Source organism: Panthera uncia, chromosome A2 (genome assembly GCF_023721935.1).
Source record: "Panthera uncia isolate 11264 chromosome A2, Puncia_PCG_1.0, whole genome shotgun sequence".
NCBI lineage: Eukaryota > Metazoa > Chordata > Mammalia > Carnivora > Felidae > Panthera > Panthera uncia.
Window position 1 is genome coordinate 8,745,317 of NC_064816.1, and position 14,278 is coordinate 8,759,594.

A 14,278-nucleotide genomic window follows, 5' to 3' on the forward strand; every position below is an offset into this window, starting at 1 on the left:
ACAGGAACTTTTCTGGGTCCATCAGGCCGAGGGGGGACGGGGGCTGCTCCTTTTTAGGGCAGCGATACAAGGCTTAGCCCCAGACCCGTGGCCGAATGGAGTCCTTCCAACGTCAGGAAACAGCCTCCGAGATAACGACAGGCTGCCCGTAACACATTACAGGGCGACAGCATGTACTGGGCACGTCGGTAAGGGCTTAGCGATTTCCATCACGAGGGGGCGCCCGGGTGGTTCAGTCAGTCAAGCGTCTGACTTTAGCTCAGGTCATGATCTCGCGGTTCATGAGTTTGAGCCCCACGTCGGGCTCTCTGCTCTCAATGCAGAGCCTGCTTCACCCAGCTCCTCTGTCTCCCTCTCTTTACTCCTCCTCCACCCTCTCTCTCTGTCTCTCAAAAATAAATAAACATAAAAAAAATTAAAAAAGAATTTCCATCATGAAGATGACCCAAAGACGGGCAGGGCGGGACTCCAGGCCCGCAAGTTCTGGTCCACAACTCTAAAGTCTAGAAAGTTCTGAAAACCAAATATCTTCCTCTTCACTCAGAGGGTGAACGTTATGGCTTGCAGACCGAATCTGCACCTGTTTCTGTGCGGCCCACAAACTAGGAACGGTTTTCTACGTTTCCAAGTGGTTGAAAGCAAATCGAAAGAATGCATTCGTGACAGATGAACCTTACACCGACATTCAAGTTTTCGTTTCTAGAAATAAAATTTTAGGGGGGCCTGGCTGGCCTAGACAGAAGAGCATGCGACTCTTGATCTCAGGGCTGTGAGTGAGTTCAAACCCCACATTGGGTGTAGAGATTACTAAAAAATAAATAAACAAAAAATATAGAAATAACATTTTATTGGAACCTTTGTTTATGTGTTGTCTGGCTGCTCTGTGTCATTTTTTTAATGTGTATTTATTTTTTAGAGAGAAAGGGGGGGCGGGGGGGGGGAACAGAGACAGAGTGTGAGTGGGGGAGGGGCAGAGAGAGAGGGAGACACAGAATCTGAAACAAGGCTCCAGGCTCCGAGCTGTCAGCACAGAGCCTGACGCGGGACTTGAACCTACGAACCGCGAGATCATGACCCCAGCTGAAGTTGGACGCTTAATCGACTGAGCCACCCAGGCGCCCTTGGCCGCCCCGTGTCACGACGGGAGCTGCAGCTGAGACCATGGACTCCATAAAGGCAGAAGTGACGCGCCATCTGGCCCTTGGCGGACAAAGTCCGTCCACCTCTGATCTAATTCGTTTGGCGACAAAACCTGACCCCCCCCTGGACCTGAAGCTCTTTATACTTGCTTTTCGTCCCATTTGCTGCAAACAGTCACGTGACCCCCCGCCAAAAAAAAAAAAAAAAAAGTTTGATTACAGGGATGCCTTAGACCCAGCGGAGGGAGTCACGTCCTGCGTGGAACACGCGGTACACGGGCTTTCTCAAACAACTGCAAACTATTCTGAATTCTGAAACACATCTGCCCGTAAAGGTTTTCAAACAAGGGGACGCGGACGCGTGTTAATATCCCCCAGGTCGATCCCACGTGGCGACGGAATGACGAGTTAAGCAGCCAGCTTAGGGCGCTTCCTACCTAGAGCTCCAACCCCGACGCTTGTCCTCCCTACTCCAGACCCCAGCGGGCGGCCCCTGGCTCACTTCCGGAGCCCAACACTCCAGTCGCCAAGCCCGGTGGCTCGTGCTTCCGGCCGCCCCCCTCCCCCCGCCCCCCGCCCCCGCCCCCGCCAGCCCCTCGGTGGGGGCACCGAGCAGAGCGCAGACCCACCGACAGTCTTTCTCAAACTCCTTGGATTCGTCGGTGCAGTGGAAGAACTTCCCCTTGAACAGCTGCACGGCCACCACGGCGAAGATGAACATGAACAGCATGTAGACAATGAGGATGTTGAAGACGTTCTTGAGCGAGTTCACCACGCAGTCGAACACGGCCTGGGGGGACGGGGGGCGGGGGGGGCGGTGGAGGGGAGAGAGCGCGTGAGGGGCTGGGGGCCTGCCCGGTCAGCTGCCTCCAGCAGCCCACGATCGTTCCATTTCACCGACCAGGCCCCACGCCGAGTCACGCTTAAGGGCCCGCGGCTCTGGGAGGTAGGTGCTGGGGCTGCACTCAGTCCTGGCTTTCCGTGCATCCAACCCCCAACCCCCGCCGTTTTCAACTCCCGGGAAACGGGGCGGCTTCTCTGAGCCTAAGACAAGCTCACAGCTCTTCAGGGCAGGAGGAACGGGCAGACAAGGAATTTCCTGTTAATTCTGTGTCCCTGCTTCACTCGTGGCCCCTTTTCCCATCCCCTGGACCGCTGAGCAGTAGGGGGCGCTCTTCCGGTGAGAGCCGACTTCACGAGCCCCGGAGATCCTGCCCCGGGTGACATGGAACCCTCTCACCATCTGCCCAAGAAGGCAGGGGTCCAGGCCCGGAATGTCTCCCAGCCCGTTCTGCTTCCAACCACAGCGGGTCCTAACCACAAGCGGACAAGGGTCCTCGAACCTACTGGAACTACAGGCTGGCTTCGGCAGCTTTCCCCAAGGGAGAGAGTGCATAGCTTTCCTGGGGGCTTTTATTTATTTATGTTTTATCTAATTTGATTAATTAATTAAATATTATTTTTCAGAGGGAGAGAGACAGAGTGAGAGCGGGGGAGGGGCAGAGAGCGAGGGAGACACAGAATCCGTAGAGGGCTCTGGGCTCCGAGCTGTCAGCACAGAGCCCAACGCGGGGCTCGAACCCATGAACCGTGAGATCGTGACCTGAGCCGAAGTCGGACGCTTAGCTGACTGAGCCACCCAGGTGCCCCTCATGGGGGCTCTTAAAGGGGGCCGTGACCCAGGAAAGGGTGAAGAACCGCAGAACTGCTGGGCCTCTCCGTATTTCTAATGCAAGCAAGCTTTCATGTCCAAAGGGCGGCCACCTATTGGCTAGCGATAGTGCCAAAGTCCTGGTGACAGGGGACAAGGGCCTGCAGGAGCCCAACACTAAATAGTGCTGAATCGCACGGCAACGAACTTAATCACTTTCCACGTCTTCAATCCTCTCGAGCGAGCCAGAAGATCTTGCTTAATTGCTACTCTTAACAGCTAACCCTGATTCTTTTCCTTTTCAACCCGTGTTCAAAGTCCTTTCCAGGCGATCGTTTTGGCCGGATCTTATTTATTTTGAGAGAGCGCGCCTGCGAGAGCAGGGGAGGGGCAGAGAGAGGGAGAGAGAAAGAATCCCGAGCAGGCTCCACAATGTCAGCGCAGAGCCCGATGCGGGGCTCAGTGTCACGAACCGTGAGATCATGTGTGACCTGAGCTGAGATCAAGAGTCGGATGCTTAACCGACTGAGCCACCCAGGCACCCCTCTTAGGCTAGATTTTAAGAACAGTATCTTGTCTTTTGGGAACATGTTTAGTTTTATCTTCTGTTGGGTTCTTTCTGCTCTTCCCGCTTGAGAACCTGGACACGGCATTTCTTTTTAAAATACGTTCACTTAAATTTTAAAAAGTGATCGATGAAATAAACCTGAAGAGAGGATACAGGTGGTCCTCAGGTGGAACGCCAATTGAAAAGATGCGTTTGAATGACTGGGTTTCATTTCCTTTTCTTTCCTCCTGAATGACAAGCTCTGGGAAATACTGGTTCACACTGTTGTGGAACAGGAGATACTCGGACCTGGAACTGGTAGCTGAAAAGTCAAAAGCTACGTGGGGCCAGAAACCTAGTTTCTTGCTTCCCACATCAGGGTTGTGCCCTACTGTTATCCGTACGGTAGCTTCGTGGGAATTAGGAAAGGGGGTCCTGACCTCAAGACGCTTCATCTAATGGAAAATTGTCACAATAACACAGATTCTGTCAGGTCAACTCACTTTACTGCCATCTGCTGGAAAGCTGTGATAATAAATACATCCATCTACGATGGATGTGATGTTACCAGCACCCCTTTCAGTGTCGTGTCCTTGAGCAGTGCTCAACCTGCCCAACTGTACACGGCAGCAACCCTGACGGGCCTCCCACATGCCCCAATCTCACCTTGAGCTTTGGCAACCGCTTGATGGTTTTAAGAGGTCGTAGCACCCGGAGGACTCGGAGGGACTTAATTGTGTTGATGTCCTTTCCTTTGCTGTTGCCACTGTGGAGGGACGTTAGGGTACGGAGAGGGGAAAAGAGGGAGCAGAAGTCAGTCTGGGTGGGGGGTGGCCCACAACTCCATGTGACCCTGCCCTCTCAGGCCCAGGAGTCTGGGGTGAGCCTGGCGCCGGCCTGCCCTTGCTGGGGAAGAGTGGTGAGCACCCTTGCTGTGTTTGGGCTCAAGAGGTAGCCAGCAGACGGCCTTCTGTGGTCCTGGTCTCAGGACTTGCTAAGGGCCCTCCACCACTTGGCTGGGCCTGTGTAACTGCATGGGGTGGCCCTCAGACCCAGCATGGGGCGGCTGGTGGCCCCTGTGGGCTTTCATTGGTGCTGGAGAACCTGCCTCCCCTCCCAACAGGATCCAGGAACGAGTTAACGTGGCCCTCCCTCAATATTCCCTGAGCCCGCGCGAAAGCAAAGAACCGGGACGTCAGAGGCTGATGTTGAACCTCTGCCAGGGTCTCAGGCCTCATTCTTCCAGGGTCTCTTAACCCAGCTTTTCTACGGGGTTCAGTGCAGGGTCTACTGGACCGGGGCCCTAGCCGTACAGCCCCTGCAGAGGCCGTGATACCCTCAGCCAACCATGATTCAGGTCCCCCCAAAGGAGGGCATTGGGTGCGGCCATCAGAGGCCTGCGGTTAATAGAACTCACCACCCGCCAGTCGCCCAAGCCAGAAACCCGGGTCCCGTTCAGCTTTCTGTCCTCCATCCCCAGTGGGTTACCCTCCTAACCTCTCCATCATCGTCCCTGGCCATCGTCTTGTGCTGGAGTCCCACTACCCATTTCCCAGCTCCCCTCCCCACCCCACCCGTTCCCTGTCTCCCTCTCCTTCCACCTTTTCCACACACGGTGGTTCAAAGCCAATGACCATGTCACTCTCCTTCTCAGAATCCTTCTGGAGAAATCTGAATGCCTAGAACTGCAAGCTTTTGGCTCGGCATTCAAGGCTCTTCAAACCCTAGCCCAACTTACCTTGCCTTTGCATTCCCATCGACTGCTACACACCCCAAGCCCCAGCCAGACTCTTTGCCTCCGTTTGTTTTTGCACCTACTGTCCCTGCTGCTAGAAAGGCCCTTCTGCCACCTGTCCGTTCCCAGGACTATGCAGCCTTCGCAGCCAAGTTAAGTGGCCCCTTTATCCGGCAGCCTCCCCTGATTGCCTGCGGTTTCTACCAGACCCTACTGCTGTTTCAGAATCATCTTTGCTTCGTCTTTGGCTGCTGGCTTTAGAGAGAGAACTTCTCAAAGGCTTAAACTGTGACCTATTCTTCTATGGTTCATTTTCCCTTTGATCTTGGTTCTTGTCCCAGCTCCCGCCGTGTGCCTGGCGTGTGATCTCAGGACACACGTGAACGGATCCAGATCAGAGTTCTTTGAGGGTCTCCTAGCAAACATCTCCCCAGAGTTACCTCGTGGGTCAGGTGTAGAACTCCCAGAGACCCCTCCCATGGTGTATCTGGATACAACCCCCCCCCACCTCCCGGCCTTTTTTAAAGATCTCTTTTCTCTCATTTTTCAGGGAATAAAGAGCGGGAACTGGACTTAACCCTGCGGGGCACAGCCATGCTCCAGGATTCAGCTGGAACATGTTTTTCCCTTTTGAAACCCAAAGTCACCGTTATCTCAAGGCCGTGCCCCTGAAATACGAGATGCACGTCAAGAGAGCCACTGAGATAATTTGAAGCAGGACAGGGACACAATTTGGATCGCACGGGGAAACGGCTATTTCTTCCCCAAGTGTCTTTCAGGCCTTTTGCTTTGGGAAGAGCGGAAGTCTCCGTACTAAAACATCAAGCAAGGGGGCATCTAGGTTGTAAGCGGGACCGGCTAAAATCCTGAAGTGCTGAATGCCTGACATTTGGAAACAGGACTCCCGTGGGCAGATCCACTCCTTGGAAAGTGACTCCCCGGCCATCAGGGGCCCTCTCTCCCAGAAGGCACTGTGTGCCCTCTGGCCAGGCTGAGAAACAATCTTGTTTAACGGAGGCACTGAGGAGTGTTCCTGGCAGGTTGGATCCTGAGCATGCAGGAGTGGCTTGATCAAGGCGTTCTCACAGAAAACCACCCGCTTTTTGAACCACTTTGCTGAGAGTGTAGATATTCTTTGGGAGGCCACTTCCTCCTCTTACAGCCCAAGGCCTGGTTGTTAGGCGTTTCCACCCTTCTCCCATCTCGGGGTCTGGACACGCTTACTCCTTCGGGAATCACCTCCCCATGCTTGTCTGCCTTGCTGAAGGGAGCCCCTGGGGAGGCCCCCCCTCCCTCATGTCCCTTCTAATCTCTGCCAAGAACCAGACTAATGGTGCGTTGCAATGGAAAGCAGTTGCCAAGACCCCTGAGGGCTCCCCTCCCTGGGGAGAGACCGAGGGGGGGCTCTGGTCACTGCAAAAAACAGGACAGCAGCAAGGACATGAGGCCATGGAAAGAGGCCCAGAACCAACGTGGCTGCACCAGAGCACGGAGAACGAGAGACAAAATGAGAGAGAGAGAGACAGAGAGAGAGAGAGAGAGAGAGAGAGAACTTTACCGTGTACTGCTCCTGGTGAGGTGGCGTTGGTGGGAGAGACAGATCGTAAGCGGCCTCAGAAGAGAGAACACAGAACACACACATACACGCACGCGCACCTGAGCGCCCCCTGCCCCACCCGTGCCCTGGGTTGGGGCGGGGGCGGCAGCCTCAGGCTTGCGGCTCTGGCCGACGTCCATCCTTCCATCTGGAAGCCCCTGTTCGGTCCCCTGCCCTCGGCAGGCTCCCGGCACTGCCCAACCGCACCGAGAAAGCCAAATTTCCAAGTAGCTGGACAGCCAGAGAGTCGTCAACTGCCGAAGGCAAATGCGCCCCTGAAGGTCACTGCCAAGAGCTGGAGAAAGAAAGCCCTTTCCTCCAGAGGTCTCAGGGCTGGGAGGTTTTAGAACGGCTTGCCAGTTGGGAGCTTTGGAGTCGGGAGCACCAGGGTTTGGACCCCAGCTCTGCCTCTAAGGACCGTCCTCATCTGCAAAACAGACCCGGGGGATTCTGATGCTTGACACACAATAGCCACGGCCTTGCCTGGACCCCCTACGTGACGAGGGACAGGGAGGTCAGTGAAGGGTTCCGATGTGGGCTGTGGTTAGAGCCGGCTCTCAGGAGTCCCGAGAAAACGCGAGCCTAGACGAAGCCACCTTCGCACAACTCCTCTTTGGCCTCAGGCTTGGCCTCGGTAGGACCCTCCGACCATGGCGGGAGGTCGAGGCCAGAGAGACCCGACTGCCGTCAGCGAATGGAAGCCTTGCCGCCGGGCAAGCACTGTCCAGAATCCCCCGCCCTCTGCCCCTCTCGAGGTTGGTGGTGTTTCTAACGACAGAACGGCTTAAATGCCTACGAATATTCCCGATGGGGTTTTTCCTCCCCCGCCCCCCTTTTTATTTTATCTCAGGGGTTCTCAAAGCTCAGCGTATCTAGGGATCGCTGCGCACGTGGAATCGTGTCGCTTCTCCTTCGTGGACGGCTGACAGGTCTTTCAAGGACAGTGACTTCTGCCTAACCCGCTGACTTCAGGTGTAACATGGGAGTCTTCTGAATGTCCCCGTGCCTGTGGGAAGGTGGCACCGTTATGTCTGTTTTCCAGATGAGGAAGCTGAGGCCCAGAGCGGGGGAGCGACCTGCCCAAGGTCACCCAGCGAGATTCAAGCCCCGGTTCGTGTATCTCGGGCTCAAATCTTCTCTCCGTTTTAGCGCACACAAGAAAAATAATGCCTTCGGTGCAGGGGCTGTTTGGAGGGTAGGATAAGAAAGGTGGCAGCCTGAGGGCTCCTTCTTTGGCTTCCCGGCAGTTTGGCTCCTGAGCATGCAGGAGTGGCTTGATCAAGGCGCTCTGCCAGCTGTGACGGCCTGCCCGGAGGGAGGAGGGGCGGCGCCAGATGGACTCTTGGCAGTGAGGGCAGGATCATGATCCGCCAGCTGCTGAGAAATGTCAGGTGGCCGCCCCGATGCAGGGGCACAGAGCATGATATCATGTGTGATGGCTCATGAGATGCTGTGTTAATGGCGGTCACGTGGACACGGCACACAGTCAGTAGAAGGAGCAGGACGCACACACACACACACACACACACACACACACACATCCGGGTGAGATGCAGGAGGGGTGGAGACTGTCAGCAGAGCTTCGACACATCCCTTGGAGGACCACAGGGATCGTTCTCCCACATCCGAGACGGGGCCACAATCACAGCACCGAGGCAGAATCCTTGCCTCCACCCCAAAAGGCCAGAACAGCAAGATTCTGAGCAGGCTCGTGTCCCCTTCCCCCGACTCTCGAGGAACCCAGGCTGGCTAGGCCGTCGAGTGCCATCCATCCGGCTCACTGGTGGAAGCTTCCAGGTTCAGGGCTGGGACGCGGGCAGCAGCCCTGAATCTGACAGCCGAGGCCCACGGCAGCCATCCTGCCAGACTCGCTTCCCTTCACACGCCCTCTGGGCCTCAATTTCCTCATCTACAGAATGGGGATCACGAGACAGCTTCCCACAGGAGGCGGTGGTGAGGGGTTTTCTATTTTATGGGGAAACCGAGGCACGGAGCAGGCTAAGGGACCTGCACACTGGAGACAAACCGGACAGACTTCCAGGAACCTCTTTCTAAAGCAATGAGACTACTCTAACACCTGTTTGGGGTTCTCAGCCTTGTCTATGAGAAGATGGCACAGGGCAGATAAATTGAGGTAAAGGACCAGGGAGAAAGGTAAGCAGAGGACTCTGGGGTTGGGCACTCAGGCTAAGACCCCCACATCTGCCAATGTTGACATCCATGTAGTAACAAGGAAAGGCCATAAGCAAAGTCCTTACAGGGACTTTCTCAGGCAAGAGGCCAGAACCCTGCAGCCAGGAGGAGGATTCGTAAACGTTTCCGGGGAGGAAAGCAGCAGCCTGGGGGCTCCTTGTCTGGCTTTTTGGCGGATTAACCCTGGGCATGCAGGAGCGGCTTGATCAAGGTGTTTGGCCAGTTGCACCAGGCCTGCAGCCCTGCCTTGAAAGAGACATGGCGGCACCAGATGGAGTGTCTGCGGCAAGGCAGGGAGGGTGTGGCAGGGGCCCGAGGGTCCGCCTCTCCCACCCCTATGGCCACCATAGACAGGTGCTCCTGTGACGGTCAGCTCTTCCAAAACCCCGCGAGAGTTGCCGGCCCTTGTCAGGATCCCACTGGCAAAATCTCACATCCCCCAGCTCCTGTGAGATCTGCGAGCCCATCGAGGCTCATAGGATGCCCTTAAATCCCAGTCTGGACCTTTTCCTTGCATAGGGATTTAAAAAAACACCAAAACCCAAAACAAGAAGCCGAACATTCAAAACAGGGATTTTTCAAGGTCACGGGCTGGCTGGCTTTGTGCCTGTAGCAACTTCGCAGAAGCAGCTGAAAAGATTTGCTACAAACGTGTGCTGCCAGATTTCTGTGAGTTGGAGGCTCGTTTCGAATGCCCTTGGATAACTTCATATTTAAAATGAAAATTCAAAACAAAAATCAGCTCCCTCCAGCAGATTCTTTTGCAACACAAAGAATCCACTCTGCGGATTGATTTTTGGTGGAAAAAATAATTTTGATTTTGCAGACTGCAGAGACTAATTGTAGCTTCGGGGATCCTAGAAACAGCATATTGTGAATTACCAGCTCATTATGGCCAAAGTCCGTCCTATGGTTGAAAGCCCCCGGTCTTTCGGAGGCTACCCCTTCCCCAAACTGTGAGGCCAAACTGGGGGGTGGAGGTGGGGCGGGGCAATGGCGGGGGAGGGAGGGGGAGGCTCCTTCAGCACTGAAGCATTTGCTGCGGACAGAGGTCTGGGAGGAAAGCGCCAAGGTCAAGGGTGAGCTGACATGTCAGTCGCCAGTTTTTCTGTGCTACACCCAGCGGTGGCCGCGGAGGGCAAAATTCACCACCCAGGGCACAGCTGGCCAAGGGGTGGTTGTGTGTGGGCAGGGGGATGTGGCCGACAGGTGCTCACCCCTGTCCCTGTCCCCGTCACCTCCCGAGCCCTAGGAGACTTGGGGACTGTTGGAAAGACCTCATCCTGGAGGGCTCGAGGAAGTATGGAAGAGGCGCCCGCCCAAACTTGCCCTCCCTTGTCACAAAGACCACCGCTGCTCAGAGTATAGTGGGGATCGGGTCTCCTGATGCCCGAGCGTACTTCTCCAGGCCGCACAGCCCAGGTTACGTGGATAGTCAGGCTCACATCACAGGAAGATAAGGGCCAGGGCCCGGGGAGGGGGGAGAGAGAGTGAGAGGGAGAGAGAGAGGGACAGGGAGGGAGAGAGAGAATATGAACGAGACAGAAGGACAGAGGAGACACATGACACATGCTGAATGGGCTGGGTGGGCAAAGAGAAACAGAGAGACACAGAAAGTGATAAACAGAGAACAGAAAATGGGGGGGGGAGGGGGAAAAGGAGAGAGGCGCACAGAAAGAGGGAGGGAGGGAGGGAGAGAAACGGAAGAGGAAAGAGCCAGAGAGGCAAGTCAGAAGGAAGAGGAAAAAGGGGAAAGGGAAAGAAAGACACAGAAGCAGGGCAGGGCAGGGGATCCGAGACAGAAAACAGAGACAGACAGGGGTGGAGACACAGGTAGGTTATCTCGGCTGGGGGGGGGGGGGGGGGGGGAGATATGCTGAGGGGGGGGGGGGGGGGGGGGGGGGGGGGGACAGATTCATCCTAGCCTGAGGGAGGTAAGACGTTTTGGCTCTTCTGAGTTGAAATTTTCCCTGGACCTAGTGTGGGGCCCTCCAGCCACCTTGGAGGAATCACTCAAATAGCTGACACAGGGAGGGACGACTGTATTTCATTACCTTCTCATATATACTTCAAAGATCTTTAAAAAAAATTTTTTTTTAACATTTATTTTTGAGAGAGTGAGACAGAGCACGAGTGCGGGAGGGCCAGAGAAAGGGCGGGGGGGACACAGAATCCGAAGCAGGCTCCAGGCTCCGAGCTGTCAGCACAGAGCCTGACGCGGGGCTTGGACTCCTGGACCGCGAGATCATGACCTGAGCTGAAGTCGGACGCTTAACCGACTGAGCCACCCAGGCGCCCCTAAAAATCTTTTTTTTTTTTTTTTTTTTTTGAAGAAAACTGGTGCTATCTTGATAGGAAAAAAATTGTATCTTGTTTGTATTTTATATTTCTCCAAATTCCAATGAGGCGAAATTTTCTTCATTTTTACTAGCTGTCAGCATTCTGCAACATTTCTGTTTATATCCCTTCCCTTGCCCACTTATCTACTGAGTTTCATGTTTCTTAGTGATTTGTAACTGCTTTTTACATATGAAGGCCATCGATTCCCTGTCTTATTTGTGGCCATCTTTCTCCCCTCATTCTCTGTGCATTTTACTGACTTTACTTTTTAAAAGTGTTGACCGTTTTAATAACGTAGCCACACTTTGGATTTTTACAAAATCTCTTCGACTGCTCTAATACTGAAATAATCATTTAAAAAAGGGAGGGGGGGAGGCGGAGGGAGTGAGGAAGAAGGAGAGAGAAAGGAGACGAGGTGGAAGACGAGCAAACCTAGAAAGAGGAAAAGAGAGTAGAAGGCAAAGGGGAGAGGGGGTGGGAGGTCTGGCCAGAGTCAGAAATACAATCAGCCCCGGGACCCTCGTCGTCGGGCTCCAGAGGCTTGGAGGCGTCCGGAACCCTGGAACTTTCTTGCTGTTCTGACACAACTTGACCGTATCGTGTCCCCAGGGGAGAATCCGAGCGTGGCCCGCTTTGGTCCTTAAATTGGAAAGGAGCCCCCGCTCTGGCCTCCTGACAAAAGGAGTCTTCACTATTGGGTTGGGGGGCCATTCAAGAACCCCGTGAGAAGGACGCGAGGGAGCAGAGGCACGAGGGAAGCCTCTGATTTCTCACTGTGGGGGTGAGGCAGGTGGGAACCCCTCTGAGACTTTCCTTTCTGGGATTGACCCACTGCGGTGGGCACACACAGGGTCCGCCAAGAAGACCTGGGGGTGAAGGGCCGGCTAGGTCTCCTCAACCTGCCCCAAATGTCTAGAACTTGAGGAACACACTGCCGAGTTCGCTCTCGGGGCCCTAAGACCTCGCGGGTGCTCAGCCCTTGGGTACCACCTTGAGATGCCTCCCAGAGCTCAGGAGCCATCTTGGAATGGGTCCCCACAATTTGGGTGCCATCTTGGAGAGAATGGCTGCCCGGCCCTTGGGTGCCGTTCTGGGATGGCTACCCACGACCCAGGGGCCATCTCGGAGTTGCACAACGATGCATGGCCTTTCAGAGGGCAGAGAGTCTTAGGACCTGCCGGGACACGTGAAGGACATACAAGGGGAGTCACCAGGTCCACAACTACTGAGCCTGCAGACACAGGGCGGGGGGGGGGGGTCCGAATTCTCATGCACATTCGTTCCCTGATTTTCTTTTTAGGGGGTCTCAAAGAGACAGCGGTTGGGGTGGAGCTTGTAGAGCAGAGGGAAGATGAAATGTCCCGGCGGGGCTATTCTACTGAAAGCAGCGGAGCGAGGGGCCAGTGACGTGGCTGCACGAGGAGGTAGAAGGTGGGGTCCCTTCTCTTCCTTCCTCCACAGGGGCCGTCATGCAAAAGCCAGTCGAAGCTCTTTCTGGCGTAGCATGCGGATGTCCCAGCCCCCCCACCTCCCAGAGCCCACTCTCCCGTCTCTACGCCCTGAGAACACGTTCCCTGGTCCAACGGGCAGCCCCCGGCCGGGGGCGGGGCGCAGAGAGGCAAGTGGAAACCTCAGGAGGACACTTACGTGAAGGCAAAGGCCACCAGGGCCCCACTGACCACTATGAAGTCGAGAATGTTCCAGAGGTCGCGGAAGTAGGCACCCTGGTGCAGGACGAGCCCCAGGTCGATCATCTGGGGGTGAGAAGAGACGGTGCTCGGGTCCCCTCGTCCCACTTGGGGGAGCAGTCCCCACCCTTCCAGTCTCTGGGGGGGAAGGGCACCAGGAGGGGACACGCGGAGGGGAGCCCAGTGGACCTCCCCATCTCACGAAGGGCAGTTCTGGCCTGCTGGTTCTTAGGTCCAAACCTCGATGCCCCCCTTCACTCCTCTTCGTCTCATTCCCCCACGTGGAATTCACCAGGAAGCCTGCCAAGAACCTGCCCACCTTCTCCACCACCCTGGCCTGCCCCCCACCACCCTCTGCCTGGCCCAGTACAATCGCCTGCTCCTAGATCTCAGCTCCCACCCGCCCTGCCCCTCCCTCAAGCCCATCCTCCCCACCGAGGCCAGAGGGTGCCCGTGGCATGGGCAGGAGTCAAGTTCCTCCTCTGCTCAGAGCCCTCCATGGCTCCCACCTCGCTTGGGGTAAAAGTCAAAGTTCTCCCCGTGGCCCACAAGGCCCCGCCGGATCTGTCCCTGTCACCTCCCTGCTCTCATCTCTCCGCCCTGGGTTCTCCACTCTCCTCACTCACTCCTTCCAGTTCTCACCGCTGCTCCAATGCACCAAGCATTTCTAATCCCCCCGGGGAAGCCACCTACGCCAGGGTGGCATTCTTGAGAGTGAAGTTTCCCTTGGATCTTGGCTCTCTCAGCACTCACCTTGATCACCATCTCAAAGGTAAAGACGCCTGTAAAAACGTAGTCAAAATACCGTAGCACCTGTAGGGGATCAAAGCAAAGGGGCAGCAGATCACTGGCTTGCTCCAGCAGAGTCCCCAGGAACCTAGTAAAGGCCCACTGGAGCGTGTGGCCCCCAGCAAAGTCCCCAAGGAACAGACTCTCCAAGCAGAGGGGGAAACACGGCTGCCACATACAGTTGGGCAGGGTGGGCACTGTACAAGGGCCCCTCCCACCCCGTCTCATAGTGCAGATTAGTACGTTGTGTATGAAACTGTCCAGCAGATGGCAGAAAAGTCCTAACAAAACCACTCAGGGTGGTTTCCTTACCCACGGGAAGGGCGCTTTTTTTTTTTTTTTTATTTTTTTTATTTTTTTTATTTGCCCAAAGCTCAATATAAAGGAAAGGTGATCTTAGGGACGTTCAGGGAGGACTGTAACCCTGTTGGCGACTGCTCTGACCTCCCCACGCCCTTGACCTGCTGGGTCTCCTAGGTGAGAAGTCCTAAACATGACCGGCCTTCTAAGCCAGACACTGGGGGGGGTCAAACTCACCACCGTGGTCTCCCCCAGCAGATCTGCGGCCACATCTTCACCATGGTGGGGGGATTCTCCCC

At 55.4% G+C, this 14,278-nt stretch overlaps 1 protein-coding gene across 1 annotated transcript in view; it reads right to left on the bottom strand.

Annotated features, from left to right (window-relative positions):
• Positions 1-13,999, bottom strand: part of CACNA1A (calcium voltage-gated channel subunit alpha1 A) — a 56,390-nt gene extending 42,391 nt beyond the window's left edge. The window contains 4 exon segments of the mRNA XM_049639410.1: positions 1,769-1,929; positions 4,004-4,103; positions 12,850-12,956; positions 13,644-13,999. Coding sequence (XP_049495367.1) covers positions 1,769-1,929; positions 4,004-4,103; positions 12,850-12,956; positions 13,644-13,907 — 632 coding nt within the window. The 5' untranslated portion in view covers positions 13,908-13,999.
• Between the last annotated feature and the right edge of the window lie 279 nt (positions 14,000-14,278).